The 19,687-nt window shown below is 40.6% G+C and overlaps 2 protein-coding genes across 6 annotated transcripts in view; both read right to left on the bottom strand.

The window, feature by feature from the left end:
- Positions 1 to 19,687, bottom strand: part of agbl4 (AGBL carboxypeptidase 4) — a 268,469-nt gene that overhangs the window by 58,448 nt on the left and 190,334 nt on the right. The gene's annotated exons all lie outside the window — the stretch shown is intronic.
- bend5 (BEN domain containing 5) lies at positions 1,322 to 15,300 on the bottom strand. Of its 5 annotated transcripts, none has more exons than XM_035176610.2 (6): positions 14,757 to 15,295; positions 13,494 to 13,624; positions 12,151 to 12,640; positions 10,438 to 10,586; positions 7,862 to 8,075; positions 1,322 to 7,630 (listed from the first exon to the last, which is right to left on the bottom strand). In XM_035176610.2, the coding sequence occupies exons 1-6, from the start codon at positions 14,938 to 14,940 to the stop codon at positions 7,434 to 7,436; spliced, it is 1,365 nt and encodes a 454-aa protein (XP_035032501.1). In that variant the 5' UTR covers positions 14,941 to 15,295; the 3' UTR covers positions 1,322 to 7,433. The 5 variants fall into 5 exon arrangements, with proteins under 5 accessions (XP_035032501.1, XP_035032503.1, XP_035032506.1 ...); XM_035176612.2 differs by lacking the exon at positions 14,757 to 15,295 and adding an exon at positions 14,538 to 14,746; XM_035176614.2 differs by lacking the exon at positions 1,322 to 7,630 and adding an exon at positions 10,278 to 10,333 and having other exon boundaries at positions 7,868 to 8,075; positions 14,757 to 15,300.

Genomic DNA, 19,687 nt, shown 5'->3' with positions numbered 1-19,687 from the left:
TACGCCCTGAGAGTTGGGGACTGATCTTGGTGGTGACAGAAGTTAACTACAGAGTATACGAGTATTTTAGAAGTACATTTCTACCATTGTCTGGGCAACTCAAACTCTTATTTTAATTTTTGTTGCATTGGAATTAGGTGTACTGGGTCGCTGTATGCTGAGAAATTTGCATTAGCCTAGGGGTCATGGAGGTTTAATTAGACCCATTCAACACTCATGGCTGTCAATTTGAAAATAAAAACTCTTCTGACATCAGTTAAGTGGTATTCCAGAGTTAGAATAACACCTTTAAAGCTTGAAGCAGGTTTGTGCTGCAGGTTAGTGGCTAGATGTAACCCTGATTTGGTGGTTTTAAAATATACAGATTGAGGTGAAAACACCACAGTTTAAAATGAAGATACTACTCATTCAACCCCCCCACAACTTTCCATAATGTCTCCAAAGTGCGAACAATAGGATACGGCAAAACTGATTTGTCAGACATTTGATTGAAAAAGTTGCCATCTGCCTCCGATTTTTTCTGGTATCCCTTTGAAGCAAGTTCTACAATGAAAGTTTGACGATTTTAGGGACAGGAAGGAGCTAAGGTGGAGTAACTCAAGGATGTAACTGTTCCTTGCCAAAAAATAAAAATAACTGCACCAATGTGATAACAAGCAAGGTTTATAAGTGCGTGTGTATTTACAGAGCGTGTCTTTGCAAATACACATATTGGTACACAATTATTTTTCCAACACAAATACATTGAGAGAGAGAGAGAGAGAGAGAGAGAGAGACTTTGGCATTTGGACCCCATTGTGGTGTCACTATATTTGAAGGAGGTGAGGCTGTGTATAGCATAGGAGACTCCTCGGGGGTCTGTGGTGACGGTGATGGGATGAAGGGAAAACAGAAGATCTGGATGCAGTGATAAGTTGTCTCTGCTGAGCTCGACTGGAGGTGAATGGGGTGAAGGGAGAGTCACACCAGTGATTGGCATTGATTGGCTGATATCTGTTGTGTTATATGTGGGGATATCTGATTGGTTTACTGTAAACACACATAGCTGATCCAAAATGTTGGGGGACTGAAAGATAAAGAATTGTGAATGAATGGGAGAGTCTCCTTGTTTGAACTTTCACTAAGCTTCATTATGATGCAGGTGGTGTGGCACTGTCCGCCCTGTAAAAGGGTTTTCAACAATGTGTTAGAAAAAAAGAGACACGTTCAGACGGGTTTCAATCGTAGCTGAGCGTTCAGTTCCCGACATGAGTTTTATCTTGTAGTTCATTCGGATAAAAAAAAAAAAAACACAAGGCAAGAAATGACAAAAAAGACGAGAAGAGGTTTGTGCTGATAGAATAAAAGTCTGGATTTATTTCAGTTTATCTATACATTACACAGGTGTTCCTGAATGCAGCAAGAGAAAACACAGAACAGGATGCTAAGCGTCAAAGAGTTGCTCGCATAGCAGAGGTGTGGCCGGTTTAGCAAAGACATGAACACTGTCTATCGCATATACTTTTCTGTAAATGTACAGTTGTGCCTCTGGGAGGCTGAAGTAGGGTGAGGGAGTGTTCACTGCAATAGTCTTAATATTCTTTTCACATTACCATATCAGCTGGAAATACTCCATACAGTGATAACCCTGTCTTCCCCCAATGATCATTGCAATGCGGTTACAACTATTACAGACCGGTATATACCCAAACAGCCCTGTAGAGCTCAGTTTAGTTCAACTCTGTGGGTGTGAAAATGTAGTAATAGCTCTGTACGGATTTGTCATATCGCCATTGTCCCCTTCGACTCAATCTCAAGGCTGTGCAGACACATTCAAAGGTTTGAACATTGGCCAGTCGCCTTTCTCCCTGGCTGACCCTCCACCCAGCGGTGATGTGGTACTAGGCGATCACAACACAACACCTGCATAGGAATTCAATTACACACAAAACTCTCTGGGTCAAATCCCTGGACCAGAGCAAAGCTTACAATTGAACCATTATGAGAACAGTCCAACGGATGGCTTAAGTTCTTCCATGAAACCAGCTCCTATGTATTCAAACACACATTTCTCACAGTAGAAACAAATTCCCCAGCAACATGTCATGTTCACAGACATGATCAGAGTAAAAAAAACACAGAAACAAGGAATAAATGCATACATACCGAAAACACTCAACATACAGCAAACACTTTGGTGCAGAAAAGATTCCATTGGTGTCACTGCACAGGGTAAAGGAAACTATAATGCACTTTTTTGTTTAATTAGTTCAGACACTGCATGATGCTGCACATGTGACTTTAGCTCACAGTAAGTCAATCATAAACAATTTGATAGACAAAATTCAGATTTTTAACACAGAAAAGTACGTTTAAATTATTTCAACAGTAGCCAGGGACAAAGATATACATCTCGGGAATCACAGGTTAAAATTATAACCAGATACATATATTTTAAAACTGACTTCCCAAACAGTACCCTGAAGACTCTCAAGTGAACGCTATGACATTTTGACAAATTTCATTAATTCAACCTAATGACTTTTTAGTCCATAAAACAAGACCTACCAATGGAATCTGTCTCCTGTGAAACAACTTAACTTTGAGGCAAAGTATATATATAAATATATATTCATGTATATATGTATATATACTTAGCTGAGGACATCTTCTACTGTAACATACATTTCCCGTTCCAACTGAGAATTCCTTTATGACAACCTGGCATGAAACCAGTGAACAGTGGTATCCATTAAGTTTATCAGTCGTTTGAGTGTGAGTTAATAATCACGTACTATATCGATACTGTAACCTGATCTAACCATTAAAAATGCATATATCTGAAAAATACACTGCAACAATGTGATATTGGTAGACCACAGGTCCTAGAAGCAGATGCATCCATTGAAAATAAGCAAGTTCTGAGGTACTTCTGAAACTCACAGCTGAGGATATATTCACTATCTACAATATTTGGATGGATAGCATATAGTTGATACAGTAATAGCAGGGTTACTGGTTTAGCGAAATATTTTGGCTTAAAATTTGATTAGCTGAGGGGGTAGTGGCGGTTGACACACCTGAATAAAACATAGCTGTATGAGGATAAAAACATAGAAAACAGCACCATTTGAGGTCCAATAGATCAGTTTTTGAACTGTTTGCTGGTAGCACCGTCAACCAGTAAAAATCTCAGAATGCAATACAGAGACAGAACACAACCACTGATCAACTGCACGACATAGCAAAGAGCGAAGGTATATATATTCTGAGACGACCCCTCACGCAGACACCCCTTTACAGCAGCATCTTTAAGCTCGTAATAAAACGGATTTCTCTTAAGAATGATATTTCTGTACTAAGGTGTTTAACAACTTTTATATGCTATACATGTTGAGAGTAACCAGGTATACCTTTTTCCTATAGATTTTTTTTTTTAATATACACACATAGTTTACAGTCACTGACAAACAAACACCAGAGTAACAATGAGGTAGGACGGTGAAGTTAGATGAAGTAGAACCGGTTTGTGGATTGTATACAAAGTTACTGATAACCTTAAGAAAAATATAGGCCTAGCAATGTGTTCCTCTCATTTAGAAGTAAGTCTGACATTGTATCTGAGGCTCAAACACTAATGGTTCTTGTGAACCCTTGGTTGCAAAAACTGTGAGATGCCATTTATCTTGTTCCACACAGTGAAGCTAGAAATCTCTTTTTACCAATGAAACTGTCAAAAAGCAACATTAGCTTTCTCACTTCTAGAGCTTCGGAAGTTGTTCACAACATACCCCAAAAACACCAAGCTAGGAGGAGAGGATCTGCTTTTGACTTGATAAGATGTGCATTTTAAAATCTAGTCCATATAAATGTCAGGAGAGTAACGACCTAAAGGCGGCACAGGAAGAGGATCACAGATCCTGCGAAGTTACACTTTCTTCCTAGCTCTACTTGAGTGACAGTGAGAGTACTGGAAGGTCTGGTGCTGTTACAGAGCCACACTGGCCGACAGCATCCGTTAACGGATCTGCCAGGTTACGTATTGGTGTATGTTACCAATATGCTGCTAAATCCCAAACTGCTCCTCTACAAGTGACATGGTACATTTGATAGAGATTGGCCTTGACATCACAGATGAAGCCAGATCTGGGTTAAAAACAGTACTTCCATGCAGCTTTCATCCACTAAAGATGGTTTTAGTTAAAGGATTAGTCTTAATCACGCTCCAGGAAACCAGCCTTTGAAACCACACCCCCTTTTGGCATCAAACAACAAAGAAACAAACACAAACACGATACACAACAATGTGTCAGACTTTTCAGCAAGGTTGCTTTGCACAGCAGAAATCTTTTTTCTTTTAAATGGCATGTATTTTAAATACATGCTCGCACACACAAATCTCACATGTTCCTTTGTACAGAGGGAAAAAAAACTAAAGGACACTAAAGGAGGTGACTTTTTTAGGAACTCAAAAAAATATATCAATAACGTGTAACTATTTTGGTGGCTTAAGATTCACTAAGCTCTTAGCTTGGCATGAGCCATTTTTTGTGCAAACCCTGCTGATTGCTCAGTCAGCATCAGCCCCTTTCTTTACCTTGACCTCAGCTCTCTATGGTTTGGCTTATAATTACCACTCATTTGTAAAAATACACAATCATCTCCATATAATAAGTCTTATCTACACATAACCAGCATCTTGACACAACAAGTTAAAGCACATATTCCAGTCATCTTGCACATTTCATAGGTAAATATCTTAAGATTGGTGAAAATTGTTTTGGTGGAAAATTGATCATGTTGATAAAAGAGTTGTTGGCTTTTGCTTGTCAATTTGCCAAGTAAGCCATCTATTGTTCATGAGGCCATGGTTGAGATATGGAATCCAGTTTCAACATCATTTCACTAATGGACATCGGGTTTTCGAAGAGCTCCAAAGATTATCAAGCTTGCCTGGAGCATTGGCATGTCAGGGGCATAACTGACTGACAGAAAAACAAACTCATGTCTCATTCTTCCCATAAAAAAACTAAACTAAAATGTTCTAAGGTGCTCCATGATAATACCATGATTATTAGGCCTTAATCTATATAGACATTTAAAAAAGGACAAATACCACAAATGCATTTCTTTAGGATTGAAGAAACTGCCCAGAAGTTTAAAGTGCATTCAATGTATATGATTTGTGTCAATCGAATTGCTAGAGTACAACAGTTGAACGATATTGATTTTCATCTTACTGTGGCAGAGAGTTAGAGGCTAGATTCTAAACGAGGCTTATCAACGTTGTGAATGTAGCTTAACAGACGGGCTCCGTCTAAATATTTTGCTTTGGAAACTCTCTGGTTTCATAGAGAGCACTTTGGCTAGAAAAGGGGAGATTTATTTTTTAAATATTTTTGTAGATTCCATTGATCTACGTTTGGATACAATATCGAGCTTAAAGCCAACAATTCATACGAAAAAAAACAAAACAAAGAAAAATACAGAACCATAAAAAGTAACAACAAATTCTTAGGTAATATGGAATTACAACATAAATTAGTAATTGAACCAAAACTTGACCAGAACCTTAAAACCGTAACAGGAAAATATTACTAGAAACTGAAACATACATGTTTGGTGGAAAAAAAATAAAAAGATGTGTTTTATGTACACTCAAATATCCCCAAAACATAAGGTAGCTTAACAAAAGGCTGATCTGAACTGTTGAGATAACAAAAAAAAAACAAGACAAACAAAATGATAGAGAGAAATAAACCAACCAACAAAAAAGAATCTAGAGTGTGAAGAGGAGAAAGGCTTGATGGGCAGCTCTGCAGCAGATTCACAGTTAGCCACAGCTATAGGTCACAGTTGAGATTTCAATCTGCAGCGTTTTAGTTCCAGCCTGCAGACCGCCACACAAACCTTTTTGGATCAAAACAATAAAACAACCGGAGAGAGGAAAAAAAAAAAAAAAAACGTTTAAAAAAACATACAAGAAAAAAAAGGACAATTTTCAAAGTTCTGATGGCATAGCTCAGAGGAAGCTGTCACTGGAGCGACCTTACTTTGTTCTGCGGTGGCATGGCTTAAAAAAGAGGGGGTTATTATAGGGTTCAGCAGGCCCACACAACTTCAACAGCACAACAGTTTTTTCAGACAGCTTTACCCACAGCTAACACTGCTTCCACACAAAGATGACCTGAGCCGCGCAGAGCTGCACTCGGATTTTCTCACCCACGTTGGCCCGAGCAGGCGGGCATTTTTTTTACCGGGATGGGGGGGAGGGGGCAGAAAGTTGCCCGGCTCGGATCAACAGCGTGAATCACACAGAAAATTAGTACCTAGCCATCACTTACATTCTCACAGCAAAGTGCAGGTGAAGCTTCATCACTTAAGCTTACTATATGTCTACAATCACAGCTTACTAGAAAACCCAGGGGCAAACATGTCCCTGGTGATTGCCAAATCCATTTTAAGGCCTTTCTCGGCATCAACATGCCTGTATCACTACAACTCATTAAACAGTCAGATCGTCTGAAAGTGACATGTTTGATTAAGAGTAACGCTGCAAAATGCCATCAAACCCTCGGTCCTTGTGCTCTCTCAGTGATGGCTAATGTTCACCGCTAAAAGGTCAACATATAAAACAAAACAAATACAGCACTCCATAGACTCTTCCTTAAGAGTCATACTTCTTATTAAACCCCTGTAAGCCCTCATCTTAATAAAGGGATTTGTTGTGATTGACCTATATTTGAAGGGGGTGCACACACTCATTCATCTCACGGAGCAACACAATTGTTGCTAAATGTAATATGGCTGTTACCAATTAAGACTTAAACATTTGAGATGATGACGTTGCATTCTACGCATTAAGTACCAACAGCGAGTAAGTATCTGCGGTGATAGGGTCGTCACCAAACATCCGACTATGTCTAAGATCTAATGCAAGCTAGCATCATCATCTTTATAGCATCAGAAGACTTTGTCTAGGGAAATAACCTCTAACTTTTTAAAAGTTTAATGACGCAAGATTATGTTCTGACACAGAACAATAAATTAATTTCACAATCACATCTAATCTCTCCTTTGACACAAATGCATATACCTCAATAAACCATTTCTCTGTACCAATTCCACGACAAATTTGAAACAAAACAAAACAAAAAATCACTCACACCAGCTCATATTAAACTGATCCACATTCGTTCAACTTCTGACTGTTGGGTAAAGCTGTCTGACGGTCAATGAGGAAACTGGGCACTGAGGAAGGTAATGGTTGTTCTGTTGGGAGGTGGGAAGAGGTCTATTTGTGTAAAAATTTCACAGAATAACCAATCCAATGTGTCAAAGTAAAACAACTCCTGAAACTGTTACAAATATCCCCCAACCACCCATCTCAGAGTCCCCTAAATATCCTGTGAACCACTGGGGGCAGAAGGCGCTGGTGTGACAGCAGTTGACCACTACATGCCATCGTAGGGGAAGTTCTCCATCTTGACTGTCTGTCTGATGAGCAGCTTGGACTCCCGACGCTCCTCGTTCTTGATGGACTTGTTGATGTCCATTATCTTTTCACAAATGTATTTGTTCACTTTGGATAATCTCTGCGTAATCTCTGCACTGTCGGCTGTCTCTTGAGACACTCTGTCGTACAGACACTCTGGGGAAGAAGTTTGTGTTAGCAGTTAATTGATACAATGAATAAAAAATTACTGATATTATCTTTATCTGGTGTCTAATGAATATAATCAACGACAGTAAGGCAATATGAGCAGAGAAAATCACTTGTTCTGCACCTGATGTTTTCCAACAGTTTACATGAGGTCCTTCAGAACAAGGATTCATCTTTGTCATAATTTAGATTTTATGGATTTAAACGTCAGAATCTTACCTCGGACGATTTTCAGCTTGCTGGGTGACAGTGGAGGTTTTGGCAGAGCATCTTTCTTCTTTTTGGTGGCCACTCCTGTGACACTGCGGTTTTTGAGGGTTTCTGTGCCCCAGATCATTACAGCCAGGTTCTTTGTGAACTTGGAGTCTCCCTGGGTCCGCTGGAGCTGGTGCCACTTCTCCTCTTCAACCCAAATTCCACCACCAAGGTGTACCTGTGGAGACGAGAGTAAACACCAACGTGAAGACGTGTTTCAAAATTTGAATCAACAGTCTGCCAAAGATACAAATATTTATACAGTGTTTCCATCTGCATGGTGCCAGAAATGTTCAAAAGTCTATTGCATTGCAGCTATGATTAGTTCAGTTAAAAAACAACAAAACTAACATGCTGATACCATTATGCAGACAATGCACTACACTATGTGGGGCAGTCTTATCTCGTCCACACTTATTTGCTCATGCTGAATTTCCAACCACTGAGGATCTGTCTGTCCCATCAGTGGAGGAAATAGGACATTTAGGTTTTAACAATGAAGTGCTGTTAGTTACCCTCCTGTTTAAATCATAAAACACCATTGAACAACAAGCTACAATAAATATTTCAAAAAACTGAACAGCAAAAAAAAAGAAAAGAAACTTTAAAGATTTTTAAATTAAACCGAAAAACAAGCATGGAGTTTGTCCTTGTCTCTCTGTTAGATCAAGGTATTTCAACAGATACAACAGATGCTAGAATATCAGACTTCAGAGCAGTAGTTTAAAAAAAAAACGTTTTAACAAAAGAATGGATTCGATCACCAGAAATGCTGGAGTGCTTCTATTTAAGTGTCCGCACATTTAGTTTAGTACCTAATCTGACTTGTATTGAAATGCAGTTGATAAACCAGTAGCTCCACTGCCAGTAGCGGACATGCTGCCCGAGTGAACAAGACAACTGACACACAGGTGATCTGCAGAGCAGCCACAGCCAGTGAGTCCAGAGCAGGATGGACAGTGACGACTGGGTTAGTGACCACTGATCTAAATGAACAAGCAAGATAATATAGAGTCATGGAAGACCACATCTTAACCAGCTCCCACTTAGAACAAATTACAAATCCCAAACAGCACTACTTTAACCAACTTGGATACCCCACGACGCATGTAGCCTGGATTACCAGGCCTATGACCTCAGCCTGTAGCTCTCTACACACTGTCACCGCATGTTGCATAAGCATGAACCAAACACTCCAAGCCGATTGCCAGCCTAGGCAGTCTGCCCTGGTCTTCTAGGTGAGCTAATGCAGCAGGGAGCATATGCGACTCCCTTTCCCTTTTCTGCTCTCTTATCACCGTAAAGTCTTTAGGCTAGCATCCAAAAGGCTTTTCCCTGTGCAGCTAATGTGCTTTAGGCCCTCGGCCAGCAGACAAGCTTTTTACTGCCCTCAAGTTAGACAAGATTGTTTTCATCCTCCCTCACTGTTGCTCTCGTTTATCTCTCTCCCCCCATCTCTCCTCATCCTTCTCTATCTTCTGTCCCCTCTCGCGCTCTCACTAGGGCTAACCTGTCAGTCACTTTAAATTCCTCTCGTGCAAATAATTAATATGGGGTCCCTGATGTAGGAGAGTTCTAATTTGCAAGTGTTCTTCACGCTTGAAGTGGCTGCAGGCCACAGAGCTTGTAGTACCAATTCCCCCCCTGTCATCAGAAACAGGACGCTGGTTGAATTACAGCGGTGGGGGGAGTAAAGAACCCTAACAGGCTAATAAACACTGATGATGCTGGCTGGGCTTGCAGGAACAATAATAATCTTCTCAACCTTGTTTACCTGCTAGGGCAGGGCAGCCAGGGGGTAAGAACTGATCAGCTATGACGGCATGTTCCCAGGTTCACGGGTGTAAAGGAAATACTGCATTTCCTACAAAATCAGACTAGTTCCCACGGTCACCCACCAGAGGAGAGACAGATTTACAGAGAGGGAACTGAAGGGTTTCGGACTATTAAAGGGACACAGGTGTTATTGAGGTTATTCCCAAGTGCAGCTTAAAAGGCCCAATCTGTAATGTAATTTTAGTCAATATGAATTACACATACATTGAAATATATACCTGAAGAGGTGGATGTATAAATAAATAAACTAAGAATTTGCTGTGTTTCTCTATAGAACATTATTGAAATTGCAGGCCTGCTTTACTGCAGACTGATGACAGAACATCTCTAACAAGCTTTTAACAGCATCAGAAAACATCTGATTAATTTGTTATCTGTTGGATTATGTTTAAGGCCTGTCAATCAATAAATGAGTGATGGCATCTTTCATTCCTGTGTTTCGAATAGAAGCACTGGGGCTATCCTTGTGTTTACATTTGGATGAATGATTTTGCCTCTAAGAATAACTGTCAGAAAAAAAACGATGAATGTGATGAGAACAGACGGGAACATGAGAAGGACCGTGTGGAGGGTTTGGTAGCAGATAAACAGGGATGTGATCTGACGAGGAAAAACAAAACAACACAGTTTAAAAGGTGGTAATCAAATGCCAGCTGGAGGGGGATCATGGAAATCCATGCATCCTTTAGTGAAGGGAGACTTACCTTCCCATCATTGCAGGTGTATACTGTTCTAGGTGAGGGCGAGTAGCTGGAACTGGTGTTGGCTTCTTCTCTGCAGGTATCCTGGGCGTCAACAATGGGCTCAACCACTTCAGCCTTGATTGTCTGAGTGCCATTGTCATGCATAGGCTCTGAAAACAGGATAAGATTACCTTTATTAGTCTGACAAGGCAAGATATAAATGAGACATTTAACATTACTTAGATACAAGCAACAAATACACAGCTGTCAACGCTTGTTGAGCTTGAGTTGAGCTGAGGTCAAACATCAGCTTTTTTCAACACTAAAACAATACAGAGAACTTTAACATTGGACAATGTGTTAGCTGTAAACAACTAGTTGCACTTTAATCCTTGCACTAACTGTCTTTAGACCTTCAACACTGGAACAGTGCGCACCAGCTTGTTTGCCTGCTTCCCAGGCGTTTTTTTTAGCCCAGTAACTAAGCTGGCTTGGTGGCTGGCCACGCTAAGCTCCATCGTAGCCGACGAGTTTTAATATCGGTCAGAGGACTCCATCCCCTGCCTGACAGCACCCTGGAGTGCTTTAATCTTTAGCCTGTACATTAGATTGTCTAGCCAGTAGCCAGGTGCCTCTGTCCAGATCTACAGTGGAGCTGACGTTAACACCAGCATCTGGCAAAGGTTGAGTTTGTGTACTGCTGTAGGCTGCAGTGACCCCTCTTTTAATCACACTTACAACTATGTTCAATTTGATTTAACTTCCTGTGTAGGATTTAATATTAGTGTTGTTTTGTTGGTGTCTTCTTACTCTTATATTCTTTTAAGTGATTGTTATTCTCACATCTACAGATTTAATTGCACCCTCAGCTACAAGGAATACAAGGTGGCTGATCCCTCTCTGAATTCCATCTTCATATAATTCATCAAGGTTTCTTCTTTTTTCTCACATCTGAAGAGTTCCTGAGACATTGTATGTGACACTGGGCTGTACAAGAGAGAGTAAATCTAAGGTGCAGGTTACTTGTTCTTCACATTAGTCACACTGCTACATGCGATCTTTAAAACGAATATAGTGCTGAAACAAGAAACTACTTACTTATTTGCTAAGTGAGCATGTAGGGACTAGACATATCATATAGAGGACTCAACCACCATCCTGTTTAAGGATCACTCTAATCAGTGGTTCATCCTTCAATCTAACATGAAAATATTAGCCACACTAAGTTGAGCATCTAAACTCAACTTTTAGTTGAGTCTAGTTTAGTTTCACTTATTGCTCTTATAACTGTAAATGCATCTAAATTTTTCAAGGAGAAGAAAAGACATTAAAACTCAGAGCTTGAGCCAAAACGGACAAGCTTTTGACCATCTAGAAGATGATGTAGATTGTGTGATAAAAAAATCCCCAGATGAGTCACTACATCGAGCTCACTGCATCGTGTAAGACAAACAGTTCGTACTCTGAGTGTGTGCACCCATGTCCTCTTACTGCAACTGTCCATTCCGGGGTACAGATTTTACAGCCCAAGACTGACTGATGTAGGAATAAACATTCTGTGCATTTGGATTGCAGTTTGCCATCTACATAATTATACATACTTGCTGTACATACCCAGTGGTGTGAGTCTGACTGATTGGGACACTTTCTCAAAGTGACTGAGTAGATTAAAGGTTACTGTTAAACTGTGACACCAGTGGTTTGTATGTTGCTGTGCATGGTCTTGTCTCTCACCGCTGCCCAATCTCATAAGAAGTACGTCCTGCAGCCTCCTGTTGAAGTCCCTCAGTTCTTTGACTTCTGTCAGCAAGCTGCCATATTCCTTCAGCTTCTTGGCCTGCTGTACGAGCTGTCTACGGGTTCTCTCCAGCTCCTGCTGCAGCCTCCTCATCTCCTCCTCCTGTTGCCTGTAGCTGTGAACCAGCTCTTCATACAAGACTCTAGGAACCACGGCTGCAGCTACCTCCGACACACAATCTGTATCCACCTCCAAACGCTGCGGTTGTTGCTGCTGCGGCTGCTGGTGATGATGTTGCTGATGTTCTGCCTCCATATCTTCATCTTCATCTTCTGCATCCTCTACCTCCTCAGCAAGTCGGTCCTCATCCAGGTCCTCTTCACCCTCCATACAGGAGCTGGCTGCATTTCTTTCAAGGCGAGCCACTACTGCTGCAAGGCTCTTGGAGGAGTTAGACAGGGGGCGTCCATGGTCCTGAGACAGGGCCTAAGGAAAAATACCAAATGTCAATGTAGGCAGTGAACAGGCTGGTGCTATTATGTTTGAACTGTGATTACTAAAAAATTCTGAATATGAACATTACAAAAATTTGCCTGGAAGAATTAGGGGTGGGGGACGGGCTAGAATAGATTAGAATATGTGACTAAATATGACTCCATCTAAAACTTTGAAGACAGATAAGATGACGTGACAGACTGACTGCAAACAGCTTGTTTTGACTGTGTGGATCTCAATAGGAACTGGGAGGAGAAGAGTCACCGAGTTCTTTGATGAGCCGCTCAGAGGATTTGTCTGTGAAAGGGCAGCTGTCCAGAGTGCTGAATTTGTGTTAATCCAGCATATGGTAAAAATAGCGTAGGGGATTTTGGGTGTCATCCAAGTTTATGGAAATGTGACATTGTGACATGTATCATTAACAGAAATGTTTATATATAGGACTGCTGCCTGTGTGTACATCACAGAGTAAGATACAGGCACACACAGTGTTGCTATCAGATATCTTCAATGAGAAAATGTTAGGGTCCTCACCGACATTATAAAAGAATGTAAATGTAAGTAATGTTAGTGGGATACTTTATTATGATATTCTTAAAAATAATACACACACAGAACAAAAGGGCTGATTTTTAATTTTAGTTTAAAGAATCATATAAATGTTTTGAATGATGTTACCAATAGATAGACATAATCTAAGCAGGATTAAGGGTTAGTGTGATTGTCTGGCATGATACTGGTGTCACTGTCAGTAAAAACACAATCTGATGAAACCTGCTCATTTAAATACACACGTGTTTCCTCAAGAAAAGACACAACTAGTGGTTTATTTTAGGGCTCCTACCTTTTTATGCCTGAGTGGCAACCTCTCTTCTCCAAAATTGTTCTCAATAGAGTTTCCTGAATTCTCGATGGACATCTTGGGAATTTTCATCTTCTTTTGCATTATACTGTCTTCAAATTCCTCTACTGTATCTGTAAAGTGCAGAAATAGAAGTAAGGAGAAACTCATGAAGTTTCCAAAAAGTTGAATTGATTTGAACAAAACGTGACCGCACTCTCTCATCCATTTGTCCTACTCGGGCCGAGGACGTTTATTCTCTCCATTCATTAAACTAACATCAGCATTCTTCGCTAAATAAAATCAAAGCCTGACAGAGATCCGAGCTACAGTTCGTCCTGATCATGCCGCGCTTGAACATGAACCGATGCTGTGAGGGTGTCAGTCAGGTCGGACGGATCCTGCAGCCCAGACAGCTCAGATTCGGGGGATTAGTGATGTAGCTCGTTAAAGATCGAGCATTGAAAGCGTCAGTGGGCAAACATGAGTGGACCTGCAGCTAACGTAAAGCAAATCATTTTCACTGGAGGCATCAGCACATCGACATGACGCAGCGTCATGAACACAGACATGACGCTGACATGTTACCTACATGTTGTGGGCACGGATGTGTCCTCGACGCGGCGATGACTGCAGCGCCGCATCCCCTCTGTCTCAGACCGAAAGATAAGCCAAGCTAACCGGCTAACCGCAAACCCACCGCAGCCCCGGGCTAACGTCTCCAGCCCATTTACCAAACCTCTGCAGACATGTCAGTGGATCGACCACGGACTGTCAGGGGTGTTTTACATGCAGTGACAGCCCTGCGTCTGCACGCAGTTAACGAGCGCGTCAACGCTAACATGCTAACGCGGAATGAATACACACGGAGCTAGCAGGCGCTAGCTTCATGTTGTAAACAACCGATGTGACTGGCTAACGTTGCATGCCACGTATTTAGCGAAACAACCAGCACTGACCAGTAGAATCGAAAGAGCTAACTCGGGCAACACGACACAGTGAGTGTTAAAACCTGCAAAGCACAGGCGACGAGGTATGACAACCTACCAAACTTATCTTAGCATCTACCTAGCATACCCAGCTAGCCACCGCCGAGGACGTTGTGGCTATCAGTGTCAGACTCCAGCTGATCACGTCCTGACAGATCGGACAAAAGGAGCCGCTTCGACACATGTCCGAGCTCCGCGCTCGTCCCCGTCCCAGGGTCAGACAGAGGGAAGCGGCGGGGGAAACGGGGAAATGTGACGTGTCGGGAGGACAACTCACCTGCAAGGGCAAGGATCTGCGCTTCGCACGGCTGGCCTGCGCTGCCATTCTCTTCAGTTCTGTGAACCAGATACACCTTCTGATTATCAAAATCTGTTCTGTGCAGAGGTCTGAAATCTTCCACACTTGAAACGGGCAACGCGTAGCACATATCGTCTTCAAAGAATCGAACAAACGCATACATTATTTACTTCTCTTTGGTCCTGCACTTTGGATATGGTTGACAGTTTTTTTTTTTTTCTCACAAAGTATTAAAAAAATATATACACATAGGGGGGGCGGGTGATGGTGTCTGCGCTCGGCTACTCTTGTCTGGTCCACATCACCAGGGATGATCATCAAGGCATGAATAACAGACATGACGGGAACTTGGTCCGATGCAGCATTTATCAAAAACACGTTTGTTTGTTTATTTGTGTCACGAATATATGACACAATGTTCACTTCCGCAATTTTGATATTATTTATATGATCGTTAATGTCACTTTTTAAACACTTACAAAGAAATATGATTTACACAATTGCCAATAAAAAAATCAATATATTAAAAAAACAAAGGAATAATAATACAGCTAATGTTTTGAAGCATCACTTAATGCGATGAGGCAGGACCTCTAATCAACCTGGGCTCAATCAATTCAGACACTTGCTACTTCTCACTTGGTCTTTTCTATGAGAAAAGCCAACCGAGATGATTACCTGCCCGCTCAGATTCCATTGTTCTCCGTGAGCTTTTGTGTTTCCGGGTGCGCACCTCTCATCTGCTCCTTGTATCACAGCAAACAGAATTAAGGCCAGCTGACAGTCGTGAAGTCTTTGTTATTGTAAGACAGCGGGTGGCTATACAACAGGAATGATTCCCCTCAGTTCTTATTATAATGGAGAGCACCACAGTCGATAAGTGACACTAACAATTCTGTTCTGCTTGGGCTGCTGTAATTGAAAAGTAACTGATACAGAAATATATGGGGCCCCGACCCACGATTCTCATACCGATATTTAGTTTCACAATTTCAGGTATTTAATTGGTTAGGATTAGGCCTGTTTCTGCTGCCATCTTCCCCCATGACGCTTGTTCACCACTTATTTAAAGACAAGTAAATAAACAAAACAATGGGACTAACTCTGATCATATTGCCAGTCATTTTATTTCAGCTACTAGTGCAGTGGTTGGCACTGTCATCTTACATCAAGAGGGTTGTTGGTTTGAATCACGCTTCTGGATTTCTGGAGGTTATGATTTCCACCCCTGTCAGTTTGTTTGTTTAAAAGTAAGATTATACAAAAACTATCAAACGGATTCCCACGAATCTCAGTGGAAAATCCATTCATTTTTGTGTTTTCTCCAAGTTCTTTAACAAATATGGCATTTTTCAATTTTTGTATTGTTTTCCCAGGTCATAATTTATGGATCTTGATGAAACAAATCTGGCATATTTAGGAAACTGATATCTATGAGTGTGTTGGTGCAGCTTGACTGAATTTAAGGGGAGGGGCCTTGGGGAAGGTATGCGCTCTACTGAGTGCCATTCTAGTTATGTTCACAGTTTCTTTACAGCTGAGTCATGTTTCTTTCTTATATCTACACACAGCTTCTTTGTCAGATTCCACAAACTAGGAATGAGAGTGATGGATGAGATTTGAGCAGCGTCTGAACAACTCGACCAGAGGATTACTTTTAATCTAAGCTTCTGTTCAGTGGCTCTCCTGTCTTCAAGGCAAGGTTTGTCACCATTAGGCTGCTCCTTTTTCTGGTGCTCTCAGTCTTTGAAGTGGCCGGCATTTAGAAGGAGAACTCCGGCACCTTTAAAAGTCCCACATGATGTTATAAATTCCTGCAGCCTGGAGAAGTTCAATCAAAATTCAAACAACAACTTTCTCATTAAGTTTGAGTTCATGGAGGTGCAGCAAGATGGTAGTCTGCCTACAGACACAATAAAAGTTGAGCTACCCAAATATATTTTATTTAAAGTATTTTTCTTAACTTGCTGGTCTTCACATTTACCCCCCAAAGCACTCTGAACATGTCAAAGTAATTTTCTCACTCCAACTTTAAAGTTAAGTTCTATATTTCTTGAAAAATCTGCACTAGTTATTTTCATGCAATTTTCACAGTTGCTGTCATTAAACTCTGCATCATTCCAGATACATTGTTTTTCCAAATAAATTATACTTTATATGATTTAGTCAGTTGCAGTCTTCATATGGTACCATCTCAGCTCCTGTCAGAACTAATTCCAACCTACAAATAGTCTGACAGCTCAACACAAACAACAAACTAAGATTTCTGACCTGCTGCTACATTGGGAACCATCAAGACCGCTCTGATTGTCCGGGACAGGTTTCCTTTCTGTCTCCAGATGCAAAACTAAAGATTGAGAAGCGGCGTTCAGTTTGTATGCACCACACATCTGGAACAAGCTCCCAGAGAACTGCAGCAACACTTTGTTCTTTTAAATCAATGCTAAATACTTTCATATGGCCTTTTACTAAATCAAATAATTGCTAATTTCCTACAGTGCATTATAACTCTCACTCCTTTATTTTTTATTAGCCTTATACATTTTTTATGTAACTCTTTGAATTTTTTTTTTTTAAAGCTTCTTTTTGTATTGTCCTAAGTTACTTTTACAATTCATCATGGGGCCCTTTCTATTTTCTGTGAGGAACTCACTACTGTGCATATAAACTGGCCTTGCCAGTTATTTTATGCAATGTTGCTCCACTGCACTGCTCAACATTCCTGTTCTTTCTCAACCACGCTTATGTTTTGTCACAGGCAGTTTTGTCTCATTTTTGTGTCTGTAAAGATTAAAGAAGTTATCCAGGTCATGGTATCTTCAGAAGTTGTGCAAGTGTAGGTAGGCAACTGTACTTGCTTGTGTTTCTTGAAACACTATTTTTTTGTGTTATACTTCAACTGTATCGTAATATAAAATGTAATATAATAACGAGGCTGATGTCAGGTTGATTTGTCAGGGCACCAACAATGTCAGTGGTTATTTTACATTCTCTGGATTTTCTTAAAAATGATGAGTGATACACTATATACATATCCAATGAGGGTGTAACTGTATTCTTAGTTTAGTAAAGGTTTAAAGACTCCACATAACTATTTCCCAACTGCACATTTGTCTATTAGTCATCCTCTGCTTGAATCTGCTTGATGGTCGTCTCTGTGAGGCTCATATTCATCGGCGGCTCGTTTTTGGGGGTTGTGTAGGGGGGTTAAACAAACTGAAGCAAGACTCAACAAAAACAACACAACACACAATATGCCAGTCCTGTAGCCTTCATAGAAAATGTAGCCTCATTGTGACTGTGGGAACTTTAATGCCGTTAGCATTTTTCACAGAGATGCTTTAGGGCTCTCAAAACAGCAAACAGGGGAAGCAACTGACTCCACTTCCAGTAAGTCAACTGTGTTTCTCAGATGTAAGCTCGTCCTCATCACCTGCTCCTGAACCTGTAAATCGGGTAGGTCCGGACCAAGCTCCTTTGTTCTCTTTTTTCTTGTTGGGGTGTATTTGTAATCACCAGATTTCCCACAGTTCCACCTGAAGCCGTCAGCTCGCAGCACACGTAACTCAGTGACGTCTTACGTCCAATCACATTAGAGTAAAAAAACTTAAGTCAATACCTATTGGCTATGAATAAAAGTGGGAGTGTCCGGGGCGCAGAGAGATGCGACAGGTGGAAAATCTGCAACAACCACTTAAAGCGCAGCCTCAGGTCCTGTGGTTGTCAAAAGTTAAGGACCCACATTCACTTCCACTTGGCCAGCGCCCCACACCCGGAAGTATATGTATTTAGATAGAAATGAACCAAATACAATTTGAAAACAACTTATATTGAATGCTCACAGGCGATTACGTTCAACCAGGAGCATTGTATGAGTAAACTGTAATTATCTCATTACTTTATGTGTAACATTTTTAAACAGGCTTTTTTGTCTCACAATGTTGGAGGGGGCGGCGCCCCAGCGCCCCATTATTGACCAGCCGCCACTGCCCATATTTCTGTACGAACATGCTTTTTTCACATGCCACACAACGAGAATGACAGGAAAGTTACAGCCTTAACATTCTGTCTCTTTGTGAATCTCAAGTTTTCCACTTCAGTTTTATCCCAATAGCACAGAGACCTTATTCGAAGAATGTGGTTCCTATTCATTCTGTCCTTTTATTTACACATGAAGGTTCCTCTACAGTTGTCCCAAATGTTTATTTTTTAGGAAAAGGATGTGCAACATAATTATATCCAAACTGTTCTGACATTTTCAATACATACTTAGTTATAATCTATTCTTTATGTAAATCACATCTTTACTTACAAATGATCGTTTCCTTCAGCCGCCCCGAATTTGTAGTGAGAAATAGTGTAGTGAGGAATGAGATGTGCTTAATTATGGGAATGATGTTGTAAAAATCCTGACATATTAAATGTATTTTGGTTGTAAATAAATCATCAGAGCAGATTGTTTATCTGAGTAACTATTAAAAAGGAGGCTCATTGCATCTGTTAATTAAATAGCAGCAAATAAACAACAATACTATTTTTAAAAATAAAGTCCTGATTGAATGTGAACTTTTTGGGTTGTTTCAGTGTTTCCATTTGCTCTATTAAACATAGTCTTATAAATTTCTACTGGATTCTTCAACAATAGGAAAGTCTACCAAAGAGAAGCTATTGTACAATTTCATACTCTCTAGGTCTGGTTCATTAGAGTCTAAGAATGGGGAAGGTCAAAATGATGCTTGAATCTTCACTACAAGGACACAGAGAGAATGGGATGATTATCTCAAGAGAAGAACTTCTTTGCACAGAACAAACACACATCGTCACTTTGACCTATAGTACTATATGAGCTACATGTGTAAGACAGTTAATGAGAATGACATGCTTCACTTTCATCAAGTCTAAAATGGTCT

Source organism: Hippoglossus stenolepis, chromosome 14 (assembly GCF_022539355.2).
Source record: "Hippoglossus stenolepis isolate QCI-W04-F060 chromosome 14, HSTE1.2, whole genome shotgun sequence".
NCBI lineage: Eukaryota > Metazoa > Chordata > Actinopteri > Pleuronectiformes > Pleuronectidae > Hippoglossus > Hippoglossus stenolepis.
This window is presented reverse-complemented; position numbering and strand designations above follow the sequence as displayed.

Bases quoted from the DNA above. Each gene is read 5' to 3' on its own strand.
- bend5 (XM_035176610.2), bottom strand. From the start codon at position 14,940: ATGTATGCGTTTGTTCGATTCTTTGAAGACGATATGTGCTACGCGTTG. The intron at 10,587-12,150 runs GTGAGAGACAAG...TCCTGTTTTCAG, and splicing joins TCTTATGAGATTGGGCAGCG to AGCCTATGCATGACAATGGC. The intron at 8,076-10,437 runs GTAAGTCTCCCT...TCGTCTCCACAG, and splicing joins ACACCTGCAATGATGGGAAG to GTACACCTTGGTGGTGGAAT.